This window comes from Abramis brama, assembly GCF_963993115.1.
Source record: "Abramis brama genome assembly, chromosome: 6".
NCBI lineage: Eukaryota > Metazoa > Chordata > Actinopteri > Cypriniformes > Leuciscidae > Abramis > Abramis brama.
The window spans coordinates 47108946-47136102 of NC_139968.1; the positions used below are offsets into that span (position 1 = coordinate 47108946).

The 27157-nt window shown below is 42.4% G+C and overlaps 3 protein-coding genes across 3 annotated transcripts in view; all 3 read right to left on the reverse strand.

Annotated features, from left to right (window-relative positions):
• Nucleotides 1–12929, reverse strand: part of prkar2ab (protein kinase, cAMP-dependent, regulatory, type II, alpha, B) — a 28963-nt gene extending 16034 nt beyond the window's left edge. Inside the window, exons 1-7 of the mRNA XM_084117821.1 lie at nucleotides 12410–12929; nucleotides 11810–11845; nucleotides 10650–10789; nucleotides 10436–10542; nucleotides 8847–9000; nucleotides 6250–6351; nucleotides 6098–6172 (exon numbers count right to left, since the gene is read on the reverse strand). Coding sequence (XP_083973947.1) covers nucleotides 6098–6172; nucleotides 6250–6351; nucleotides 8847–9000; nucleotides 10436–10542; nucleotides 10650–10789; nucleotides 11810–11845; nucleotides 12410–12851 — 1056 coding nt within the window. The 5' untranslated portion in view covers nucleotides 12852–12929. The remainder of the gene's footprint in view (nucleotides 1–6097; nucleotides 6173–6249; nucleotides 6352–8846; nucleotides 9001–10435; nucleotides 10543–10649; nucleotides 10790–11809; nucleotides 11846–12409) is intronic.
• Nucleotides 12930–16683: 3754 nt separating this feature from the next.
• slc25a20 (solute carrier family 25 member 20) overlaps nucleotides 16684–27157 on the reverse strand; it is a 10495-nt gene continuing 21 nt past the window's right edge. Inside the window, exons 1-9 of the mRNA XM_084117836.1 lie at nucleotides 25695–27157; nucleotides 25174–25266; nucleotides 24119–24246; nucleotides 23699–23789; nucleotides 23497–23614; nucleotides 18452–18524; nucleotides 18256–18365; nucleotides 18019–18143; nucleotides 16684–17142 (exon numbers count right to left, since the gene is read on the reverse strand). The exon at nucleotides 25695–27157 is cut by the window's right edge and continues 21 nt beyond it. Of these exons, the coding sequence (XP_083973962.1) occupies nucleotides 17080–17142; nucleotides 18019–18143; nucleotides 18256–18365; nucleotides 18452–18524; nucleotides 23497–23614; nucleotides 23699–23789; nucleotides 24119–24246; nucleotides 25174–25266; nucleotides 25695–25796 (903 nt within the window). The 5' untranslated portion in view covers nucleotides 25797–27157 and the 3' untranslated portion in view covers nucleotides 16684–17079. The remainder of the gene's footprint in view (nucleotides 17143–18018; nucleotides 18144–18255; nucleotides 18366–18451; nucleotides 18525–23496; nucleotides 23615–23698; nucleotides 23790–24118; nucleotides 24247–25173; nucleotides 25267–25694) is intronic.
• Nucleotides 26873–27157, reverse strand: part of nckipsd (NCK interacting protein with SH3 domain) — a gene marked incomplete at its 5' end in the record, with an annotated part of 16601 nt that continues 16316 nt past the window's right edge. The window contains one exon of the mRNA XM_084118580.1: nucleotides 26873–27157. This exon is cut by the window's right edge and continues 226 nt beyond it.

The following is a 27157-nucleotide window of genomic DNA, read 5'->3' on the forward strand; positions in this document are numbered from 1 at the left end:
AACAATTCACAAATCCTTTCTGTTGTTATGAAAAGATTGTTTTCTTGAACCTTTATGTAGTGAGAAAAGTGTTCTCAATTGATATTGTAACATTTAAATTTCATGTGGTGTATTCTGCATTATCTTATCTGGAGAGTTTATAACTGTGGATCTACCATATCACTCAGTTTTCAGATGTTTTATGAGTGGCCTTAACGTATGCTTTGAAATAACCATTGATTTGTCGGATTAATATGCATACAAAACACCAAGGTTGTATGATTTGTTATTAATTAATCAAAGGTCATTTGGTGGGAGTGTAGCTGACGCTAAGTCCAGTGTGAGCTCGTTTCCATGACGACACCGGAAGTTGTTCATGCGCAACCCCCCATATGACGATAAAGTTGTTTGGTAATGCAATTATAATGTGTTTTGTTTACTGTAATCCTGAGTAATAGTGTGATTTAAAACTGTTTGTTACGTTGCTCTTGTTAAATTTATGAAGAAGAGAAAAGTTGGTTATTGCTAGTCACATGTTTAAACCCGGAAGTATTGAGAGTAGCGCGAGAGAGGAGAGAGAGTGGCGGGTGAGAACAGCGAACTTTTAAGCTCCCGCCTATTATTCTACAGCTGGTCTTTCAGGCGAACACGGTAATAATTATTGAGCTATCTTAATAACTTATTAAACACTGTTAAATTTTGTTTACAAAAAATGTGAGACATTGTTGTATTGTTCTGCATAAGAAATAAGAGTATATGAATGTTGCTCTGGGTGCTTTGTGCTTGAAACTGTTTTGTTTATCTTCTAGTTTTCACGGTGTTTCATGATACTTCAGAGAAGAATAAATGTGAATGTGAACATCAGTAAGAAGCGTGGACTCATTTATGACCAGTGTAGCTATAGGTAACGTTGATCATTTGGTCATTAATTTAGGTTATTTTTTGGAAAATGGTTCAGTATTGCTGTATTGTGAACTGCTGTAATCGGTCTCATGATCGACAGGGCAAACGCCTCATAAATCATATTAGTTTTCCCTATATGGCTTGGGTCGCCGCTGGTCGTCAACCGGACGAAAACAGTGGATTATTGCACGTATAATAAATAACTCCTGAAGTGTAACAAACCCACATAGACAAGCTTCGTAGCTCACAGAATCTGACGTGTGTGTGTGTGTGTGTGTGTCACCACCACTGATGCTTGGTTCACGGTGCGAACGATTGTTTTCTCCGCGTTTACTTTGTAGATCTGCAGATCTTGCACTCATCCATTTGTGAACTGCAAGTGAGCCTCCAGTGACAAGTTTCTACTTTTCTAAAAGTGTCTACTTTTAAACAAACAATTCAAAACGAAAGAAAACAGACAGCTCTCTGCTTATGTAAGTTAATCCTTATGCAATTTGCATTTCTCTCTGGCTCGTTCACTTAACTTACAGCGAAGATCGCCAATCAGCATCGTCAACCTCATCTTTGCAGCCGACTGTGACAAAAAAAACCCATTTGTTTATTAAACAATTAAAATGTGTGTGTGAATGTTGTTGCCGAGGGCACAGGAAATCTGGATCGGAGGTGTAAGCGCTCACTCCACAGACCAGGTAGGAAAATATCAGGGAAACTGAGGCTTGGTATTAGCCTACTCCAGACTTTATTCATAGGGATCGATAAGCCTATAATCTAATTTGTTTTTTAAGTAGCGTTGTTTGGCTTCATTATTAAGTTTGTCAGTATACGGTATAGCCAACTTTTTTTGTCACGGCCCATAACTTTTTCTCTTTCTTTCTCGGTGCCGGTGGAGACCGGTCGGCTACGCTATTACTTTATTCCGAACGCTTCTGCGTTGCCTCTAAAATGGCCGCCGTTACCCACAATGCATCATTCCATAACGTCTACGCCCAAGCTCTATACATGAGTGGTTCAGTTCATTCTGTCATTAATATTTGGAGTGTAACACCGTGTCCTAACTACACGCGACAAAATTCCAGCGACAGGCAGTGTATCTGCTATGTGTATCTGTCCCATGATCTGTCCACACTAGACGCGACGCGACTGTGAGACGCCACAACATCAATCAAAAATCACAGCCAATCAGAACAGCGTGTGGGCGGAGTCTCGCGGCAAGTGCACAGCACAGAGGCCCTGTCCCAAATGGCACACTCCGGACTTGTGGACTTCCTCAGAGTCCACACTTTGGTGACGTCATGTAGTGCAGACCTATAGGGCCCTTGGAGCGAGTCCACGAGGGCGCATTGAGAGGTATTTTTGGGACAGACTCGATCGGCACTCCAGAAATAACTGCCTGGTTGTTGTTGGACAGGAGAAATCACATTTTTGCGCTCCGATGTCTTATTTGCATGTCAACTACACATCCTAATTTTACAGTTCTATATTTTGATATTGTGCATATCACCTGGGCATTAAACAATAGATATATCATGCTTATTTAAATGATGTTTACAGTTGTACATAATAATAGGCTACATAATGTTCCATTTGAACTAAGATTACAATTTTAAAACATAATTTAAACATAATTTTTTCAATTTCAATATTCATACTATGTTTACATATGACTCAGTAAAGCCCTGACATTCGGTACTATTTATTTAATGAATCATAACACGATCGTATTATTAAACACGCTATTATTATGTTTGAGACATCAACCACTGGTCGATGACCATAATGTTTGTATAAACTGTAGGTAACAGCTGGTAAAATGTACATTTAGGTCATAAAACCCGTAATATTTTCTTCTCAGCCATGTCAACAATTATCCGTGAGTGAAATCTCCTCCCATCTGTTGTCTGATTGGCCTTTCGCAAGGATTCCTGGGTAGTTAAAGTGCGTGGAGCCTGCTTCTACGCGGGCTTCGCGGAAGACCGCTTCAAGGGTACAAAGGGGGCGCTGCTGAGCACACTTCAGAGCGGTAAAATGCTGAATGGGACGGCCTACGGACCCGTAGACTCAGCGAGCACGCGCAATTCAAGTCCACGAGACCGAAAGTCCGCATGAAGTGCGCCATTTGGGACAGGGCCAGAGAGTAGCTAATCTTGACGGCACTCGCAAGAAAGTGGATAAGTAGCTACATAATCAAATTCACAAATATTACACCATTTAAAAAATACATGGGCTACTGAGTTACTAAAACAATCTTTGTCAAATAATACACTTTGTTCAGTTTTAACGTTCTTGTTTCCATTTGTTTAATTTCAAGATCTGAGGTGAATTATATCCATTGTTGCTTTTACAGCCTCAAAGCTGGAGCACTAAATGATATTCAGAGTCACATTTCACGCTTTAAACATTAAATAAAGCACATAAACAGCACCTGAGATTATCATCGCCACATTTTGTGTTTGTTGTTTCAGCGCGACGTCGCAGAAAAATAGAAACCGTTTCTAAATTAGAAACGTCGCGTGTCGCCGTCGCGCCTGGTTAGGACAAACACTCTGATTAACATGGAAAAGACGCCTTTTATCGCGTGTCGCGGCGTCGCGTGTAGTTAGGACACGGTGTTACGTTACGTTGTTTTCCGTTACTGCGGTTACGTGATTAGCCGTAAATAGCGCTGAGACAGACTGTTAGTAAAGTTATCGTCAAATATAAAAAAAAATAAAAAAAATAAAAAAAGGACAATCGGATTGAAATCTTCGTGAATTCATCCTGTAATTGACCCGAGGGAGACCAGATAGCGCCCCAGATCACCGTGAGGTCTGGGGTTCCTCTGGCTGCGTTGGACTGTGACCTTCATCGGCCGCCAGGACGAGGATCTGCAGGAGGAGGCCTTCCACGGTGCTTCGCGATCATTTCACAGCTCCTACAGTAATTCAGGTACCCTTGTTTGCTTTTCTTTGTTTGTGCTCAGGAGAGTGAAGAGGCCAGTTTCAGTTTCCACGGCCACTACGCACTCAAGCCACGATTCAGGCCTGCTCCGGGGTGGGTTGTGAGAGTGTGCGTGTGTGTTATCTGTGTGTGGGCCCACAGTGTTTAATATCAGTTCATATAGTGTTATTCCGCGCGCTTAAAAAATGTGAGTGTTCAGAGTAGTATTTTGGAAACACAAAGTTAATTATTCTATACATGTACTTTTAAGGGTGTTAATTCGCTCAACTAACTCGAGGTGTATTTGACACAGAGGTCAATTCTGTATATCTGTCACATGTGATATTCCCCTTCTTGGGGTTATATTATACCAAACTTGAGATTAACTTGATTGAGTAATATTTTGCAAATTTGATTTTAGGCTATTTCTTACTCTATAATTCTACTTTAATTAAATTCTGTACAGTGTTTTCTTTATTCAACAGAGTTTATTCTTAACCAGTGGACTTGTGTTTATTCTGAGTAGCTTTCCAAAAGAAAAGTATTTATTTCAGTGACATCAGAGGGGCCTTGTAATACAACATCTCTTAGGCACTAGTTTATTGAACCTGGTGTTGTCCCTTACTGAACCTTCAGAAAAGGAGGTAGGGGGCGCTACAACAGTGTAACTGATGGTAATGGGAAAACGTGTATCAATGCAACCTGTTTTTAGCTTTGCCTTATGTTACTAGCTCGTTACGAATCAAACTCAATATATTTTAAACTTTACCGGTATCGATATGCTAGCTTGATAGTGAGTACTAACAGCCATGTTAGTTGTTTATATTCATAATGATAAAGTTAGGTATTTTATTACATGTGATTCTGACATGATGTCACTCATGCTCTGCGCTGGGCGCTGGCAAACGCGTCCTCCAGCTGAGCGGTCGGCGTCGCGCGTTCATGTGTTTTGGGGGCGTGGCTTTGGAAGGAGCCCAGAAGGGAGGGGGTGGGAGTGAATGGAAATAAGTAGCTGTGTTTATTGCAGCCCTGAGAGGACTACAGACACTCGATTTTTATACTCTCTTTTTCAGAGTACTTACATTTTAATTATGTATTGGTATATAAAGACAGTTTAAACAAATTTGGGGAAAAGTTTTTTTTAGAAAAAAACCTGCCTACCCTGCTTTTAAGTTCCCTTCATGTCCTGTGTCATGGTCGGTTATTGTTTGTGCCTTGCACGCTGTCTCACCTAATGGTTGTATTCTGAGTTACTTATTAAAAGAATCTTTGTTACTTTTCTATATTCATCGTCTTCATTGGATCTTAACCGTGACAAGTATTTTGGTGGAGAATAAAAGGTAATTTAGTGGAACCAAAGGTAATCTTGTATACCCCTTTTCCACCAAGGCAGTGCTGGTGCCGGTTCGGAGCCGGTGCCTACTCGCGAACCAGTTGTTTGTGTTTCGACAGCCAAAGAACCGGTTCTCGGCCAGGAAAATTGGTTCCAAAGCGGCACCAACTCTTTGCTGGACTAGAACCGTTTTTTTACCACGTCATGCTTACGTCGGGGGCTGGGGGCGGGGTTATTGTCGAACTTCTTCTCGAACGTAACCTCTGTCTATAGTAATCCAGACAAATGTGTTCTAAACGTCGTCTTCTGACCCCAATATAGGATCGCAAAGCCAGGAGAAACATTTGCAGAAAGAGGATGTAGTCCAGGGGTGCCCAATCCTGCTCCTGCCGATCGACTGTCCTGCACAGCTCATCTCCAACCCTAATCAAACACACCTGAAGCAACCAATTAAGGTCTTTTAGGATCACTTGAAAATTAAAGACAGGTGTGTTTGATTAGGGTTGGAGATGAACTGTGCAGGACAGTCGATCGGCAGGAGCAGGATTGGGCACCCCTGATGTAGTCCAACATTGTAATTGTTATGCTTGAAGTTGGAGCAAGCATTTCTGGGAAAGCTAAGACGTATGGCAACGTACACAGTGACGTAACAACATCGTTCGCTGGGCTCAGTGGAAAAACAAGCAGGTTCTGAGAAGGTTCGCAAGTTGAACCAGCACCAGTTCCGAACCAGTTCATTTTTGGTGGAAAGGGTTAGTAGAGAACCAAAGGTAATCTGGTAGAGAACCAAGAATAATTTGTAGAAAATCAAAAGGTAATTTGGTGGAGATTCAAAGGTAATTTCTGAGAGAATCAAATGTAATTTGTAGAGAATTAAAGGTAATCTGGTAGAAAAATCAAGAATTAAAGGTAATCTGGTAGAAAAATCAAGAATAAAAGGTAATCTGGTAGAGAAAGGTAATCCACCTGCCGTATGATCAGCTCTCCGTCTCTGAAGCTCTTCATCCCCAGGACATCGACGATCTTCATGCGCTCGGAGACCTGAAAGAGAGAGAGACAGAGAGAAAGGGTCATGAAACGAACGGCACAAGTGCAGTGAAGGTCTCGACTCGACGCACCTGCAGTGACTTGAGCAGAGGCACGCTCTCAATGAAGTGCTCGTACATCTTCCTCTTCTTGGCATTATTCCTCACGATGAGTCTGTGGAACGTGGCTCTGTCCTGACGGCACAGAATCAGTGTTTCACAATCATTGGGACTCATTCATCAATACGCAGTGAAGCACAACAGCAGACTAGCACTTTTATTCAGTTTTGGTAGTTTTAGATTATTGTTTTAAGAGCAACAAACTTTGCTAGTGTTCTGAAAGCTTGAGTTTGATTCGAGACACGAACGCAGGGTCCTATCATACTCCCAACGCATGTGTTTTTTAGTAGTTTCAGCCCGACGCAGTTTTCATTTTTCATGTCCTGCGCCACGTTGTTTAAATAGCAGTTTTTTTTGCTCCTATTTGTTAAATGCCAAATTCCTCCATGTAAATAGTGAATCCACCATGGCACGAGCGCAACTGGCTTTTAAAGGGAATGGGAGATGAGACTCTGGTTGGTTTATTGCACGTTATGCCCAAAACTACGGTGGCCGAGAGAGCTCAACGCGCTGCAACTGAAGAAAACACACGCAAATAGAAAAAACACCCGCAAATTAAGAAAACATCTTCATCAGTTTCACAACACATGTGTGCTCCAAATACTCACAACACAACCAAATACAGAAACGCGCTGCAAATAGGACAGAACACAACGGAAATGTTTCCGGGGAACCCAATAAGTGACGGACGGACGGCTGGGACGTGCTTATTGCTCGTGAGCTTTACCTATGCCCTACTCTCTTAAAAGGGCAGACGGCAGAGCCCTTGAATCGGGCACTTTGGAGGGAGCGGGGGGCACTTGTGTGCCATGTTGATGAAGGGAGCAACCAGAAAATGTCTAAGCAACGAAAGACGACGTAATTTCCTCATTATTTTCACCTGGGATGTTCCCATGACAACGCAGCGCGTGTCCATCAGCTGAACAGCTGTTCTTACCAGAAAAATAGTATTATTGCTGTTAACATAACTGTTGCAAATAAATATACATTTTATACAACAAAGTTTTTAAAATATGCGTTATATCTGTGTGTGAGTGTCTCAACTTTAAAACTTGCCGTCTCATATTTGGACCCTAGCTGCATTCTAACATTTCTTATGAAACTTATTTTAACATAACATGACAAAATGTGTACAGTGTAACTGATGTATAGATTAATGTCTTTCCCTCATGTTCTTTTTCTCTATATTTATTTATTTATTTTAGTCTTCAGCTCATTGTTCTTTTTAGTATTCTTATGACATTGAACATATTGTAAATACATTTTGTATATTGTATACAAAGTTGTATGTCATAAACGTGTCATCTCTGTATGTTTTGCAAAAAAAAATAATAATAATAAAAGCAGACAGCTGTAAGCACGTCCCAGCCGGGTCCGTCACTTATTGGGTTCCCCGGAAACATTTCCGTTGTGTTCTGTCCTATTTGCAGCGCGTTTCTGTATTTGGTTGTGTTGTGAGTATTTGGAGCACACATGTGTGGTGAAACTGATGAAGATGTTTTCTTAATTTGCAGGTGTTTTTCTATTTGCATGTGTTTTCTTCAGTTGCAGCGCGTTGAGCTCTCTCGGCCACCGTACAAAACACACCCATTACTCATTAAGAGAATAGAGATAAAACACACCCATTACTCATTAAGAGAATAGGGACGACCCTTTTAGACCATGCGCCGGGAGCAGAGCCGGACAGTAACGGAGTACATTTACTTGAGTACAGTACTTAAGTACAATTTTGAGGGATCTGTACTTTACTTGAGTATCATTTTTGGGGAGTACTCATGACTTTACTCAAGTACATTTGAGAGGCAAATATTGTACTCTTTACTCCACTACATTTCTATCCATAACCGTGAGTACCCGTTACTTCTAAAAAAAAGGAAAATCTTGGAAACCCTCAATTTGTTGTTTCCCTCTCAAATGTGATTGGATTGTGCAGGCTCCACTGATTGGGACAGCCTATCAGCAATCACCTTCAGCTTTCCGCCAAAGTCAACTCCGTGGTCAGATTTAGATAAGAGACGAAACCATGGACGAAACAATGGATGAAGACGCAGCAGGTCCATCCCGGGAATGTGCCAACCCGTGGCCCCACCTCGCCAGACTATTTAAATTTTCTGAACAAGTTAATGATAGTTTTCGCTTCAAGTGTTTGCTGTGTTTACCAATGTAAGCACTGTGGCAGTAGTAATGCAATATTTAGAAAATGTACTCTTGTACTCTTGATACTCAAGTACTTTTAAAAACAAGTACTTCTAAAAACAAGTACTTCAGTACTTTTACTTAAGTAGACATCTGACTGTAGTACTTTTACTTGTACTTGAGTAAAATTTAGCAAGGGGTATCTGTACTTTTACTCAAGTAATGAAGCTGTGTACTCTGTCCGCCTCTGGCCGGGAGCGCCGACCATTTGTCCCGTCGTTAAACTAGCAAAAGTGGTTTACGGACACTTGCACTGTGCACTTTAGACCATGAGCTTAGATCGTTAAAATAGGGCCCCTAGGACTCATTCCTCAAGAAATGTGCGAAGAGCGAAACACAGGAAGTTGAAGCTGCAGAGCAGGAAGTGACCTCACCAGCGCCCACAGCGCCCCCTCCTGAGCGGCCCTGATGGTGGCGGCCCGCGGCGTGTTGTACATGAGGGCGAGTTCACCGAAGCTGCCTTTATTATCATAGCGACCCACACAGCAACTGGAGCCGTCCTTCTGGATCAGGATATCAAACACACCCCTGCAGAGAGACAGACAGGTGTCACAGAGACAGACGGGTGTCACAGAGACAGACGGGTGTCAGAGAGACAGACGGGTGTCAGAGAGACAGACGGCTGGCAGAGAGACAGACGGGTGTCAGAGAGACAGACGGCTGGCAGAGAGACAGACGGGTGGCAGAGAGAGACAGACAGGTGGCAGAGAGACAGACAGGTGTCACAGAGACAGACGGGTGGCAAAGAGACAGACAGGTGGCAGAAAGACAGACAGGTGTCACAGAGACAGACGGGTGGCAGAGAGACAGAGGGTGTCAGAGAGACAGACGGCTGGCAGAGAGACAGACAGGTGTCACAGAGACAGACGGGTGGCAGAGAGACAGACGGGTGGCAGAGAGACAGATGAGAGACAGACGGGTGGCAGAGAGAGACAGACGGGTGGCAGAGAGACAGACGGGTGGCAGAGAGACAGACGGGTGGCAGAGAGAGACAGACGGGTGGCAGAGAGAGACAGACGGGTGTCACAGAGACAGACGGGTGGCAGAGAGACAGAGGGTGTCAGAGAGACAGACGGCTGGCAGAGAGACAGACAGGTGTCACAGAGACAGACGGGTGGCAGAGAGACAGACGGGTGGCAGAGAGACAGACGGGTGGCAGAGAGACAGACGGGTGGCAGAGAGAGACAGACGGGTGGCAGAGAGACAGACGGGTGTCACAGAGACAGACGGGTGGCAGAGAGAGACAGACGGGTGGCAGAGAGACAGACGGGTGTCACAGAGACAGACGGGTGGCAGAGAGACAGACGGGTGGCAGAGAGACAGACGGGTGGCAGAGAGACAGACGGGTGGCAGAGAGAGACAGACGGGTGGCAGAGAGAGACAGACGGGTGGCAGAGAGACAGACGGGTGGCAGAGAGAGACAGACGGGTGGCAGAGAGACAGACGGGTGGCAGAGAGAGACAGACGGGTGGCAGAGAGACAGACGGGTGTCACAGAGAGACAGACGGGTGGCAGAGAGACAGACGGGTGTCACAGAGACAGACGGGTGGCAGAGAGACAGACGGGTGGCAGAGAGACAGACGGGTGGCAGAGAGAGACAGACGGGTGGCAGAGAGAGACAGACGGGTGGCAGAGAGACAGACGGGTGGCACAGAGACAGACGGGTGGCAGAGAGACAGACGGGTGGCAGAGAGACAGACGGGTGGCAGAGAGAGACACAGACGGGTGGCAGAGAGACAGACGGGTGGCAGAGAGACAGACAGGTGTCACAGAGACAGACGGGTGGCAAAGACAGACAGGTGGCAGAGAGACAGACAGGTGTCACAGAGACAGACGGGTGGCAGAGAGACAGACAGGTGTCACAGAGACAGACGGGTGGCAGAGAGACAGACGGGTGGCAGAGAGACAGACAGGTGTCACAGAGACAGACGGGTGGCAGAGAGACAGCAGAGGATCGTCTCACCTCTCGATGACGTAGAAGTTATCGCCATCGTCCCCCTGGTTAATGATGCTGTCGTGTGGTTTGACCAGCACCTCAAACATGCTGTCTAACACCTCAGCGAACTGATCCTGAGACAGACAGACAGACAGACAGACAGAGAGAGAGACAGACAGGCGTCACACATGCGCTGGTGTCCCGCGTGTGCAGTGTGCAGTGTGTGAAGGCTGATCTTCACCTGCTCCAGTGTTTTGAACAGTAGTATGTCCCTGCAGGCCTCCTGCAGACGCTGACGCTGAGCCTCTGTTTTATAGTGAACCACCTTCGCCTCGCCGGCCTCGTCTTCGTCTTCATCAGGGTTATAAGCCTCCGCACACACTGAGGAACACAATCAGAGTCTCACACACGACTAACAGCTCAAGACACGACAGGGCTTCATTAAAACACATTCACTGAAATAAAACTAAATATAAAAAGCTTAACTTATTTTATTTCAGCTAGTTGGCAAGGCAACCTTTCTCATTTTCAGTTTGTTTACCTTGAAGTACTAGAATAACTAAAACTAATAAAACATTCATACAAACTTTAGAGACATTTAGAAAATACAAATTGCAAAAACACAACAAAATGACTACAATTAAAATGTAATCAAAAAGTATAAAATTAAACTATAATTTTATTAAACTAAAATAACTATAATTTTATTAAAATAAAAAATAAAATTAAACAAAATTTAATATAATTTATTGAGTTGGGAAAACATGATAAAGTATGCAAATGTATGCTTGATGTATAAAATTATTTATGGTTTATCTTCTCCCCCTGGTCAGCTAGTTCATATTAGAACAACTGATTATCGCTCTACAAGAGGCGCATTAAGACAAGACTGTATCATACTGCCTAGACGAAGTAAATTTAGTCAATCTGCTTTTTCTGTTAAAGCTGCACAAGAATGGAATACTATTCCGACAACTATAAGAGATCCAGACACATATGCTTTATTTAGGGTTCAATTGAAGAATTGGTTAATCAGTACTCAGATCTGTCAACACTAGAATCTTATATCTGCTAGCCATCCTATTAATGTTTGTATTTTGTTGCATTGTTTTTAATTGATCTTAAATTGTTTAAATAGATTTTTATTGTATTGTGTAATTATTAAATTTTCTATTATGTATTCTTAATCATATTTTCTTTAGGTTGACTTGTAACATCTTGTCCAGGGACTACGGATGAAAAATAGCCTTTGGCTAATTCTGGTACATTTACAGGAATGTTTTTATTAATGTACAATGTCTCTGTCAAACTAAATAAAGCAACAAAAAACCACAAAAAAAAAACTGTAATAATATCTCAATGGTACTAAAAAATAATGAGACACACGGAGAAACACTTTACCTGATACCCGTCTGTTGCATTTACTAGGAAGAGGAGCTACAGAGAGAGAGAAAGATAGAGATAGAGAAAGAGAGAGAGAGAGAGAAAGAGAGAGAGAGAGAGAGAGAGAGAGAAAGAGTGAGAGAGAGAGAGAGAGAAATAAGGGTCACTGTCTTATACAATCATTGAAAAAGAAAACAGGAGCAAATTAAAAACATTGACTGTGTTCATCATCTACAGATGGAGTTTAGCGTGTTGGAGTCTCTGACGCATCTGATCATATTTCATCAGCATATACTGAGAGCTGACATACACAACCAACAATATGAGAAGTAAATGAGTATGTAAACAACCTTTGATTACGCTTGACAAAAGTCTGGAAGTTTCAAATAGTTTATCGACAGATAGTGGCGTGAAATGTTCACATATTTTCTTATTTGTTACATTCATTTAAGTTATGTTATAAAATGTTCTTCTATTATTTGGATGTTTGTTTGTTTTTAATTATTATTGTATGTATTCCAAGCTAAATTATGTATTATTTACAGTCGTGCCAATAAAGCAATTTCGAATTGAATTGATAGACAGTCACGCATCAGTTCATAACTTTATAAGTCCCACCTTTGAAAGTGAAATCATCTGGAAAGTCATCATCTTCTTCTTCCTCTTCTTCCTCCTCCTTCTCTTCTCTGTGTTCCTCCTCCTCCTTCTCTTCTCCGTGTTCCTCCTCTTCCTCCTCCTCCTCTTTTACTTCTCCGTGTTCCTCCTCTTCCTCCTCCTCCTTTACTTCTCCGTGTTCCTCCTCCTCTTCCTCCTCCTCCTTTACTTCTCCGTGTTCCTCCTCCTCCTCGTCGGTGGGAGCAGAGTCCTGGTCGAAGGCCACTCCGCGGGTCACCGGGGATCTGCTCCTGATCGTGAAGCTCCTGCGCTCCCTCAGGCTGGTGAAGTGCTGAACTGCGAACTCCAGCAGGTCCACGGGCCTCTGCTTCAGAACCTCCAGGGTGTATCCCTTCAGGAGATCCGTCAATCCCGCGGGAACATCCACACTCATCCTCACGCTCATCCTGACGCCTCAGCGGTCAATAATCACACACATCTAACCCTGATCCACAGCACAACTCCTGCTGTTCTCTGCATCACAGGAGCTCGTCTAAACTGGTTTCACTGGGATCTTCCCTGAGGACAGAACCATCGACTCCTGACGGATCGACACTGCCCATTGCAGCAGAAAATATTGACTGTCCTCAAAAAATATCACGACTGCTGGTCGGCCATTTACGGCCATCCTTGTGTTTTTATGCTTTCCCATTTTAATCAGCATATTCATCTCAAAAGATCATGTTAAATCTGCCCAGAAACATCCCTTCACTCACATTACACTGTACACAGCAAATCCAGTTAAATTAAATGAACTCTCTTCAGAGAACATATGGTCCCACTCTACAGAGTGTTAAAGTAACTCTGAATCAGAGTTAAAGTTAATGAGATAATTAAGTGATTATTGAGCATTAGTGATGAACACCTGCTGTTAACAAGCAGAATCACTGAAGAAAAGAGAAACGCAAGAACTGACTTCAGCCACAGTCTTGGACGAAATCAACTGAAGATAAAAGAAGAAATTAAATCTCTCGATCTCAGCAGAGGAGGATAAAACAACTCCACAAACATCAATACCAGTACCACCAATACCAATATTGAGAATTAACAGAGGATTAGATATTGATGTTTTATTGACACTGTTTTGTCACCATTATGGTGATCAGTGTTCCTTTAGTTGGGCAGTTTGACTTTTTATATGAGTTTGTGGTCTTTGTAACAGTAACACCAAAACACATCATTTGTTGCAAAGTAAACCACAAACAAAGATGATCAGGTGATAATAGTTTTCAGCATGATAAAGTAGAAGAAATCACTTATCTTATCCCTGACCAAATATTTGTTATTAATAGACTATATTCACCAACAATACTTTCTTGCAACAGATCAGACATTCAGAATGTTCAAAATGTTCACATTTTTGAATTTTAAAATACATTATGGGAAAGAAATCTTTAGACATGACAACTAGTGATGTGACCCTTGGAGCCGAGGCGTCGGAGCTCGCGTCGAGCATGGTCCAGATGAAGCCGCGGTTCGAGGCTTGTGTTGTTAACTTTCTGTCAAATCACGTGCGCGATTCATTTTGCATGTCCGAACCCACAGATCGTACTTTACAAGTAAGTTTTCATTCAGACTTATTCAATTACATTTTTAAATACCCAGTCATACACTCACACGCACTGTTAGGCTTTTTTTGTGCACGTAACATGAAACTAGGGAAAGCGTGGTGGCTGCTTCTTTCACAGGATTTTGGCTGCCCTATTTTTTCCCAAACCCCAGATGGCGCTGTTTGCAACACTCTCAAAGCTTTGAATCTACTTCCGAAACAATTAGGGAAAAGCCTCAGTGCCTCATGAGGCTTCATTTGCCCATCCCTAACAAACACACAGACATCAAGAATCAGCATTTGAATCTCAGCAATGGTGACATGCTTCATGCAGCAATGGATGCTGGGTGCCAATTTAGTATAAAACTCATGGCTCCCATTATGCATTGCGGCACTAAGCATGTCACCATTGTTGAGATTCAAATGCTGATTCTTGATGTCTGTGTGTGTCTACAAAAAACTTGCCATATTGTATTTAAAAATAAAAATTCAGAAAGTCTGATCCTATGCAACAAAGTTGTGTTGGTGAATATAGTCTATTAATAACAAATAACCACTTTTGGTCAGGGATCAAATTTGTGATTTTTTTCTACTTTATGATGATGAAAACAAAATCACCTGATCATCTTTGTTTCTGGCTTCCTTTGCAATAAAATTATGTATTTTGTTAAACACTGTTACAAAGACCACAAGCTCACATTAGGCTCCTGTTGCTGCGCTGGTGTGCGTCTGAAAGCTTCGTATATCTTTCTGTTTTGAATCATTATTTAAATCATTATTGCTAGCACAACACGCTAGTAATTCGCTAGCCTGTTAGCGTGCCATCCGTTTGCTCTTTATTTATTTTTTATTTTTTTCTCACGCGCTCGCGCCTTTTACGAGTCCATCAAACAACTTAGGTGAGTAGGATCAGTCAACAAACACAGTGAGTCATGTCATCTTCTCCTCTTATTGTCACCTGCACCTCATGTAGCTGCTAACATGTTTAGCATAGCCTTCTCTGTCAGCACAGGATTTACATGTGATAAATGCAGGGAGATAGTAAAGCTGACGGGGAATATTTCGGAACTAGAGACACGCATCCAAACTTTAATCGACGATAGTAAGCATGCAAGGGCTTTAGATACTGCTTTGGATGCGACTAGCTTAGGGAACTCTGTACAGTGTTCAGTTCCGGCTGTAGTAGAGCCCGTGCAGCAGGGCAACTGGGTGATGGTGAGACGCTGTAGTCGTGGGACAAAACACCACTCTTCCGTTCCGATAACAACATTAAATAGATTCTCCCCACTCCTGATGAATGTGCCCTAGTTATTGGCGATTCAATTACATGGAACGTGAAAATAGAGACACCAGCCACCATAGTCACATGTTTACCGGGAGCCAGAGCGCCTGACATCAAAGCAAGTGCTGGCTAATGCTAATCGTAAATTCTCTAAGATTATTATTCACGTCGGCACTAATGATGTTCGACTCCGCCAGTCGGAGATCACCAAAATTAATATTAAAGAGGTGTGTGAACTCGCAAGTACGACGTCAGGCACTGTAATTTGCTCTGGCCCCCTTCCTGTTCGCAGGAGTGATGAGATAGTCAGTAGATTGGCCTCTCTCAATCGCTGGCTGTCTAAGTGGTGTCCGCAAAATAATATAGAATTCATAGACAATTGGAAAAGTTTTTGAGGCAGACCTGACCTGTTGAACCCATCTAAGGGTAAAAATGTAATTGATGTTCAACAAATAGAAAACAGCTATAATACAGATGAGCAAATGCTAAAGCTCGGGTTGCTGAATATTCGATCGCTTACTTCAAAAGCACTCATTGTTAATGATATGATTATAGACTATAACCTAGATGTGCTGTGTTTGACAGAAACCTGGCTAAAACCAAACGATTACATTACTTTCCACCCCCCAAGATTACTGTTATAAACATGAGCCTCGTCTGAAAGGCAAAGGGGGAGGAGTTGCTGTAATTTATAGTAATATTTTCAGAATTACTAAGAAGTCTAGTTTCAAATATAATTCTTTTGATGTGTTAGTGCTTAATGTAGCAATATATAGTGTAAATGATGAATCACGTTTGAGATTTGTGCTGGCTACTGTATACAGGCCACCAGGGCACCATACAGACTTTATCACAGAATTTGCAGACTTTCTATCAGAGTTAGTTCTGGCTGCAGATAAAGTCCTAATTGTTGGTGATTTTAATATACATGTAGATAACGAAAAAGATGCATTGGGATTGGCATTGACATTCTGAACTCTATTGGAGTTAGACAACACGTGCCAGGACCCACTCATCGTCGTAATCATACTCTAGATCTAATATTATCACATGGAATAGATGTTGATGCCGTTGAAATTGTGCAGCAGAGCGATGACATCTCAGATCATTGTCTCGTGTAAACTTCATTTAGCCAAGGCTGCAAAGCCGGAGCAGGTGGATTCAGAGTTAGTTTAACACTATGTACTCTGAGGAGAGTTCATTTAACTCTGAGGATTTTGCTGTGTAAAAGTCAATTTATGAGATTGAAATTATGATATAAATGCGGTTTATTAAATTAAAGTCGTAATTATGGCATAAATAGTTGAAATTATGACATAAAAAAGTTGAAATTATGATATAAAATAGATTTAGAGGTAAGATAACATGAGGACAGAGGCGGGAAACACAAATCAATACAGCATCATATGAAAATGATCAATATACATTTATTTATGTACATGATGTAGGTGATAATAACAGAGAATTAAGCAAAATGAACAAAACAATTAAAGAAACAGGCCTTGACTGTGTACTGGATTCCTGTCATGAGGGCGAAGGCAGAGACTGTATAAGCGTGCTCATGTACAGAGGTTTACGGTTCATGGGTTTTACATGATAAACATTCCGTTTCCCTGAAGGCAGAAACCGGTTCACAGTCTGTTATAAGGCACTATTACGGATTAAAATCCTCCTCTAAATCATAAAGCAGCGAGACATTCATTAACATGTGCTATAGTCCGTCGGGTTGCTCTGTCGGGACCGCCCCGTGCCAATCTGTACGCCGGCTCACACGCGTGTTCTGGTGTCACTTCTGGCTCTGGATCACAGATTTGGAGCGATCCAGTTCAGAAACTTCATGGCCACTTCAAAGCCCAGAAAACAGGCCTGAGGGAAACGGGGAACAGTGTTATTGACCTGCTGGAAGTGGGACAGATCATTGACTTCATTGAGTTGTCCAGGTCACACTTCCTGTGCAAGCCTCGGGTTGATCAGAATCATGATAGTTGAAATTATGACATAAAGGTAATTTATTAAATTAAAAAATCATTATTATAATATTTGTTATTATTATTTGTGACAAAAATGATTAATTGAATGAAATTCATAATTATGAGATAAAAAGTTAAAATTATGATATAAAAGTGATTTATTAAATTTAGTCATAATTATGAGATTAAAATGTGAAATTATGACATAAAAAGCAAACTATTAAACATAAGTTGCATTTATGAGATAAACAGTGGAAGTTATGACATAAAAAGTGAACTATTAAATTAAAGTCGTAATTATGAGATAAAATGTGGAAAATGTTTATTTATTTGTCATAATTGACTTTTATCTCATAATTATGATTTGCCAAAGAAGGATTTATTTTCTTATGTGGCAGAAATGGGAAAAGAAAAAAAATTGATTAAAATAAAATATATTCTAAGAAAATAAATCTTATTTTTGTATTCCATGAAGATTTTTTTTGTTGTGACATGTTATTTAAAGTTTTAAAATGTGTCCTTTATTCATTATTTAGGGGTATTGATTATTTGTTAATTTACAGTGATTTAAATGGAAGAATTAAAGCATCACCAAAAGCAATGAGAGAAATTTGTGAGAATTGAAGGAGAAAAAAGAGTGAAATGAAAGAGTTGGGCGGTAAAACGAGAGAAATCTGAGCCAGTTTGACCCTCATGTGACCCTGTAGTGTTGAGTGCGTCGTACCGTGTGTGTGTGTGTGTGTGTGACCCTGTAGTGTTAAGCGCGTCGTACCGCATTAGCTGGAAACGCTCTGAGCATCACAGCACTGAAGCCCTTGTAGAGCGAGCCGATGCCCTCCTCACGCACCAGCTCTCGCAGGACGTCCCGGAACCCGTTCGGATACTTGCCTTCAGGAGCTGCGGATCAACACACACACTGTCACTCACACACACACACACAGAGCTTCCGCACACAGCCAACGGATCCTGAAGCACGTCACGCGTCACACACTCTCACACACACACGCACCGGTCTGGAAACGAGACTTCAGCACGTCGGGAGGAATCGCCACGGCCCAGTTGAAGATCCCCGCCATTCCACCAGCAAAGAGGATGCTGGGAACGCTGAGCTCTGTCGGGCTGTTGATTACACACACACACACACACACACATGAGATCGGGCAGATGGATCGAGTAATAAGCGTTGGTCATGTGACCCGACTGACCTCTTGCCCTCCGGCGTGAGCGAGTACTTCAGCCACTCGTACGTCATGAAGTACATTCCACTGGCTGGCACATCTGAGACACAGAGTGACAGCTGTCAATCATCTGACATCAGCATCACATCAAACTAATGTCTAATGTTTGTGTAGTTTTTCAACTAATATTTATACTTCATTTCAGCTTTATTTCAATTAAAGGAACTGTTTTTAATAGTTTTAGTTTCTTAGTTAACAATTGAGCGCGTGGATAAACTGTAACGTGGGTAAACTGTAACGTGGGTAAACTGTAACGAGGGTAAACTGTAACGAGGGTAAACTGTAACGTGGGTAAACTGTAACGAGGGTAAACTGTAACGTGGATAAACTGTAACGAGGGTAAACTAACGAGGGTAAACTGTAACGTGGATAAACTGTAACGAGGGTAAACTGTAACGAAGGTCAACTAACGAGGGTAAACTGTAACGAGGGTAAAGAGTAACGAGGGTAAACTGTAACGAGGATAAAGAGTAACGAGGGTAAACTGTAACGTGGGTAAATTGTAACGAGGATAAACTGTAACGAGGGTAAATTGTAACGAGGATAAACTGTAACGTGGGTAAACTGTAACGTGGGTAAACTGTAACGTGGGTAAACTGTAACGAGGGTAAACTGTAACGTGGGTAAACTGTAACGAGGGTAAAGAGTAACGAGGGTAAACTGTAACGAGGATAAAGAGTAACGAGGGTAAACTGTAACGTGGGTAAATTGTAACGAGGATAAACTGTAACGAGGGTAAATTGTAACGAGGGTAAATTGTAACGAGGATAAATTGTAACGAGGATAAACTGTAACGAGGGTAAACTGTAACGAGGGTAAACTGTAACGAGGGTAAACTGTAACGTGGATAAACTGTAACGAGGGTAAACTAACGAGGGTAAACTGTAACGTGGATAAACTGTAACGAGGGTAAACTGTAACGAGGGTAAATTGTAACGAGGATAAATTGTAACGAGGATAAACTGTAACGAGGGTAAACTGTAACGAGGGTAAACTGTAACGTGGATAAACTGTAACGAGGGTAAACTAACGAGGGTAAACTGTAACGTGGATAAACTGTAACGAGGGTAAACTGTAACGAAGGTAAACTAACGAGGGTAAACTGTAACGAGGGTAAAGAGTAACGAGGGTAAACTGTAACGAGGATAAAGAGTAACGAGGGTAAACTGTAACGTGGGTAAACTGTAACGTGGGTAAACTGTAACGAGGGTAAAGAGTAACGAGGGTAAACTGTAACGAGGATAAAGAGTAACGAGGGTAAACTGTAACGTGGGTAAATTGTAACGAGGATAAACTGTAACGAGGGTAAATTGTAACGAGGATAAATTGTAACGAGGGTAAATTGTAACGAGGATAAATTGTAACGAGGATAAACTGTAACGTGGGTAAACTGTAACGTGGGTAAACTGTAACGAGGGTAAACTAACGTGGGTAAACTGTAACGAGGGTAAACTGTAACGTGGGTAAACTGTAACAAGGGTAAACTGTAACGTGGATAAACTGTAACGAGGGTAAACTAACGAGGGTAAACTGTAACGAAGGTAAACTAACGAGGGTAAACTGTAACGAGGGTAAAGAGTAACGAGGGTAAACTGTAACGAGGATAAAGAGTAACGAGGGTAAACTGTAACGTGGGTAAACTGTAACGAGGATAAACTGTAACGAGGGTAAATTGTAACGAGGATAAACTGTAACGTGGGTAAACTGTAACGTGGGTAAACTGTAACGAGGGTAAACTGTAACGAGGGTAAACTGTAACGTGGGTAAACTGTAACGTGGGTAAACTGTAACGAGGGTAAAGAGTAACGAGGGTAAACTGTAACGAGGATAAACTGTAACGTGGGTAAACTGTAACGAGGATAAACTGTAACGAGGGTAAATTGTAACGAGGATAAACTGTAACGAGGATAAACTGTAACGTGGGTAAACTGTAACGTGGGTAATCTGTAACGAGGGTAATCTGTAACGTGGGTAAACTGCAACGAGGGTAATCTGTAACGTGGGTAAACTGTAAACTGTAACGTGGGTAAACTGTAACGTGGGTAAACTGTAACGTGGGTAATCTGTAACGTGGGTAATCTGTAACGAGGGTAATCTGTAACGTGGGTAAACTGTAAACTGTAACGTGGGTAATCTGTAACGTGGGTAAACTGCAACGAGGGTAATCTGTAACGTGGGTAAACTGTAACGTGGGTAAACTGTAACGTGGGTAAACTGTAACGTGGGTAAACTAACGAGGGTAATCTGTAACGTGGGTAAACTGTAAACTGTAACGTGGGTAAACTGTAACGTGGGTAAACTGTAACGAGGGTAATCTGTAACGTGGGTAAACTGCAACGAGGGTAATCTGTAACGTGGGTAAACTGTAAACTGTAACGTGGGTAAACTGTAACGTGGGTAAACTGTAACGTGGGTAATCTAACGTGGGTAAACTGTAACGAGGGTAATCTGTAACGTGGGTAAACTGTAACGTGGGTAAACTGTAACGAGGGTAATCTGTAACGAGGGTAATCTGTAACGTGGGTAATCTGTAACGTGGGTAAACTGTAACGTGGGTAAACTGTAACGAGGGTAATCTGTAACGAGGGTAAACTGCAACGAGGGTAATCTGTAACGTGGGTAAACTGTAAACTGTAACGTGGGTAAACTGTAACGTGGGTAATCTGTAACGTGGGTAATCTGTAACGAGGGTAATCTGTAACGTGGGTAAACTGCAACGAGGGTAATCTGTAACGTGCGTAAACTGTAAACTGTAACGTGGGTAAACTGTAACGTGGGTAATCTGTAACGTGGGTAATCTGTAACGAGGGTAAACTGTAAACTGTAACGTGGGTAAACTGTAACGAGGGTAAATTGTAACGAGGATAAATTGTAACGAGGGTAAATTGTAACGAGGATAAATTGTAACGAGGATAAACTGTAACGTGGGTAAACTGTAACGTGGGTAAACTGTAACGAGGGTAAACTGTAACGTGGGTAAACTGTAACGAGGGTAAACTGTAACGTGGGTAAACTGTAACAAGGGTAAACTGTAACGTGGATAAACTGTAACGAGGGTAAACTGTAACGAAGGTAAACTAACGAGGGTAAACTGTAACGAGGGTAAAGAGTAACGAGGGTAAACTGTAACGAGGATAAAGAGTAACGAGGGTAAACTGTAACGTGGGTAAACTGTAACGAGGATAAACTGTAACGAGGGTAAATTGTAACGAGGATAAACTGTAACGTGGGTAAACTGTAACGTGGGTAAACTGTAACGAGGGTAAACTGTAACGAGGGTAAACTGTAACGTGGGTAAACTGTAACGTGGGTAAACTGTAACGAGGGTAAAGAGTAACGAGGGTAAACTGTAACGAGGATAAAGAGTAACGAGGGTAAACTGTAACGTGGGTAAACTGTAACGAGGATAAACTGTAACGAGGGTAAATTGTAACGAGGATAAACTGTAACGAGGATAAACTGTAACGTGGGTAAACTGTAACGTGGGTAATCTGTAACGAGGGTAATCTGTAACGTGGGTAAACTGTAAACTGTAACGTGGGTAATCTGTAACGTGGGTAAACTGCAACGAGGGTAATCTGTAACGTGGGTAAACTGTAACGTGGGTAAACTGTAACGTGGGTAAACTGTAACGTGGGTAATCTGTAACGAGGGTAATCTGTAACGTGGGTAAACTGCAACGAGGGTAATCTGTAACGTGGGTAAACTGTAAACTGTAACGTGGGTAAACTGTAACGAGGGTAATCTGTAACGTGGGTAAACTGCAACGAGGGTAATCTGTAACGTGGGTAAACTGTAAACTGTAACGTGGGTAAACTGTAACGTGGGTAAACTGTAACGTGGGTAATCTGTAACGTGGGTAATCTGTAACGAGGGTAATCTGTAACGTGGGTAAACTGTAAACTGTAACGTGGGTAATCTGTAACGTGGGTAAACTGCAACGAGGGTAATCTGTAACGTGGGTAAACTGTAACGTGGGTAAACTGTAACGTGGGTAAACTGTAACGAGGGTAATCTGTAACGTGGGTAAACTGCAACGAGGGTAATCTGTAACGAGGGTAATCTGTAACATGGGTAATCTGTAACGAGGGTAATCTGTAACGTGGGTAAACTGTAAACTGTAACGTGGGTAAACTGTAACGTGGGTAAACTGTAACGTGGGTAAACTGTAACGAGGGTAATCTGTAACGTGGGTAAACTGCAACGAGGGTAATCTGTAACGAGGGTAATCTGTAACGTGGGTAATCTGTAACGAGGGTAATCTGTAACGTGGGTAAACTGTAAACTGTAACGTGGGTAAACTGTAACGTGGGTAAACTGTAACGTGGGTAATCTGTAACGTGGGTAATCTGTAACGTGGGTAAACTGTAAACTGTAACGTGGGTAATCTGTAACGTGGGTAAACTGCAACGAGGGTAATCTGTAACGTGGGTAAACTGTAACGTGGGTAAACTGTAACGAGGGTAATCTGTAACGTGGGTAAACTGCAACGAGGGTAATCTGTAACGTGGGTAAACTGTAAACTGTAACGTGGGTAAACTGTAACGTGGGTAAACTGTAACGTGGGTAATCTGTAACGTGGGTAAACTGTAACGTGGGTAAACTGTAACATGGGTAATCTGTAACGTGGGTAAACTGTAACGAGGGTAATCTGTAACGTGGGTAAACTGTAATCTGTAACGTGGGTAAACTGTAACGAGGGTAATCTGTAACGTGGGTAAACTGCAACGAGGGTAATCTGTAACGTGGGTAAACTGTAAACTGTAACGTGGGTAAACTGTAACGTGGGTAATCTGTAACGTGGGTAAACTGTAACGTGGGTAATCTGTAACGTGGGTAATCTGTAACGTGGGTAATCTGTAACGTGGGTAAACTGTAACGTGGGTAATCTGTAACGTGGGTAAACTGTAACGTGGGTAAACTGTAACGTGGGTAATCTGTAACGTGGGTAAACTGTAACGTGGGTAATCTGTAACGTGGGTAATCTGTAACGTGGGTAAACAGTGTTTTACCTCTCATGAGTGTCAGAGCCGTGCCTTTATAGATGCTGCGGAGGCCGTTCTCTCTGTACAGCTGCTTCACACAGTCCATCGGCCCCGAGTACTTCACCTCTCCAGTCGCCGCCTGGATCTGCACACACACACACACACTCGTCATACACACACACACACACACGGTTCACATGTGGAAAAGTCAAACACGTGTGTCTCTCACCTGCAGGAGGCATTTGATTCTCTCTCCTGGAGCCATGATGGCCGTGGTGAAAACACCTGAGAGCATACCGGCCGCGAACAGCTGCGGATACCTGACACACACACACACACACACACACACACACACACACACACACACACACACACAAACAAACAGATACACACCACACACACAGATACACACCACACACACAGATACACACACACACACAGACACAGATACACACACACACACACACACACAGATACACACACAGAGATACACACCACACACACAAATTTATCTCATAATTATGACCTTTTGACTTTTTAAATCTCATGCATGATTTTGTTTCTAATTTGGCATTAATGGCTTCCATTTGCTTCACCCCAGATCAAAAGGATAATAACTGAATTAATCTGATCATCATCAGCGCCTCACGTCAGAGCGTCGTCCGGTGTTTTCTGCTGAAGCTTCTTCCCGAGGCCGAATCCGAAGAAGCAGACGGCGAACATGGGCGTGACTCCGATGATGGGGGCCGCCATGCCCTTATAGAGCCCTCGCAGACCCTGAGAGAGACAGACAGGTGTAGTGAGACAGACAGGTGCAGTGAGACAGACAGGTGCAGTGAGACAGACAGGTGCAGAGAGATGTCATGCCCTTATAGAGCCCTCGCAGACCCTGAGAGAGACAGACAGGTGTAGTGAGACAGACAGGTGCAGTGAGACAGACAGGTGCAGTGAGACAGACAGGTGCAGAGAGATGCCATGCCCTTATAGAGCCCTCGCAGACCCTGAGAGAGACAGACAGGTGTAGTGAGACAGACAGGTGCAGTGAGACAGACAGGTGCAGTGAGACAGACAGGTGCAGAGAGATGCCATGCCCTTATAGAGCCCTCGCAGACCCTGAGTGAGACAGACGCAGTGAGACAGGTGCAGTGAGACAGATGCAGTGAGACAGATGCAGTGAGACAGATGCAGTGAGACAGACGCAGTGAGACAGATGTAGTGAGAGGTGCAGTGAGACAGGTGCAGTGAGACAGACGCAGTGAGACAGACGCAGTGAGACAGGTGCAGTGAGACAGACGCAGTGAGACAGATGCAGTGACACAGACGCAGTGAGACAGGTGCAGTGAGACAGGTGCAGTGAGACAGATGCAGTGAGACAGACGCAGTGAGACAGGTGCAGTGAGACAGATGCAGTGACACAGACGCAGTGAGACAGGTGCAGTGAGACAGGTGCAGTGAGACAGATGCAGTGAGACAGGTGCAGTGAGACAGATGCAGTGACACAGACGCAGTGAGACAGGTGCAGTGAGACAGATGCAGTGACACAGACGCAGTGAGACAGATGCAGTGAGACAGGCGCAGTGAGACAGATGTAGTGAGACAGACGCAGTGAGACAGATGCAGTGAGACAGGTGCAGTGAGACAGATGTAGTGAGACAGACGCAGTGAGACAGGCGCAGTGAGACAGGCGCAGTGAGACACACGCACCTCTTTCGCCAGGGTTTTCTTGCAGCAGTCGAACGTCCCCCTGTAAAGCGCAGATTCACCTGGACGGGGTTTGGGCTGCGTTTGCAGTCGCACCTGCGCATGATCACAGGAAAACACACCGATCAATAAGACACTACTGACCACACAAACAGATCCAGGTCAAAGGTCACAAATCCAGGGGTTATCTCACACACCCCACTGACAATAACACGTGTACACAACTTATATATAACATTTATAAAGGCTTCCTGTGTTCCTCTTCAAAATTCCATTCTTTTCCAGGCTCAAATTTTTCAAACTTCTCTGTAGATTCTTCAGACCACATTTAACATAAACAGAAACACATCATGTGTACTATAACATTACACATACTGTACTATATACCTAAAATAATGCTGTATGAACCATTTATCAAAGTGAATGACTAATATAATGACAGCAAGGACTAATACTTTGGCCTTGATAATATCCAGCGAACACTAAACAATGAAAATAAGCTGAATAATAATGAATGTTGTTACTTTGATGGTGTCCAGCGGGTGTCCAGCGAACACTAGGCAAACTCCCCCGAAGCCGCCGGCGAAGAAGTTCTTCATCGGGCTGATGGGCTGCGGCTTCGACATGATCGGCTCGGTCCGGCGAGTCGGAGAGGAATCAGTGTGTGTGTCTGAGAGAAACACAATGACGGACTAATGACAGATAGACAGGTGTTTTCAGCGGTGAGTCTCAGCCGTGACCTTTCACACACATACACACACACACACACACACACACACACGAACACACACACCCGGAACTATTTCACCGACGGACCGCAGCACTGGAACGGGTGGAGCTTAGCAGATCATTCGCACAATAACTATATAATAACTCTTCACTTATATATAATAACTATGTAGTTTGTATTTTTAATTAGATCCATCAAAACTTTGTCCTTGCCATTCTTCATATGATTGTTCAGACCGCTGTAATCATCACAGAAGCGGCTCTAATAACATTTCGACTTTGCATCTCATAAATATGACCTATACTGTCATAATTTTGTCTTTTTGTCATAATTTCGACTTTCATCTGATAAATGAATTAGCATGTCATACTTTTGACTTTTTACATCAAAAGCATTTCATCTCAGATAACAGTATGTCATCATTTAGATATACAAAAGCATTATTATTTTCTTATGTGGATAAAATGTCTTCCGTACAATATACATTATAGGTTTAAAAAAACACACACAGACACATACACATATTTCAGGTGCATTATGACAGCAGCATTTTAATAAATGTTAATTATCATTATATTATTTTTAATTATTTGAATTAATAACTTTTCAGTTATAATTAGAGATCTATCAAAAGTTTGTCCTTGTCGTTATTCATGTATAGATGATTGTTGCCGCTGCTAAACTTAATATTTAGATTAATATTAGGCTAATCTTCAACAATTTAATATTCAACATTATTGATCTGCCTTACTTAGGGTGGACGATGACGCAATTTTCTTCTAGAAACAAACTTTGTTGTATTATTTTCCTGTTATGACTGTGAAGCTGCTTTGATATAATCTTGACTAAATCAGCATATAAGCGGCTCATAATTTCGACTTTGCATCTCATAAATGTCTCAGTATGTCATGTGGATAATATGGCTTCCATACAATATACATTACAGGTTTAAAAGAATCACACACACACATATTTCGGGTGCATTAGGAGGATAGCAGCAGTTTATTAGTCTTTCACCGTTAAGAAAATATATTGTTACGTTTCCATTCTGAACACAAACCCAAAAGAGGAAAAATAGATCATTTAGCAGTGAGACACACAGATCAATGTATTAATACTGTAAACTCATATTCCACGAACCGGCGAGTATAGTTAGGGCTCTCGTTAGAGGGTTAGCGTTATTGATCAGAGGGTCAAAGGTCACTAATGGAACTGAATGATACGAACACGTTGTAAGCGGCTAGTGAAGGGTTAGCA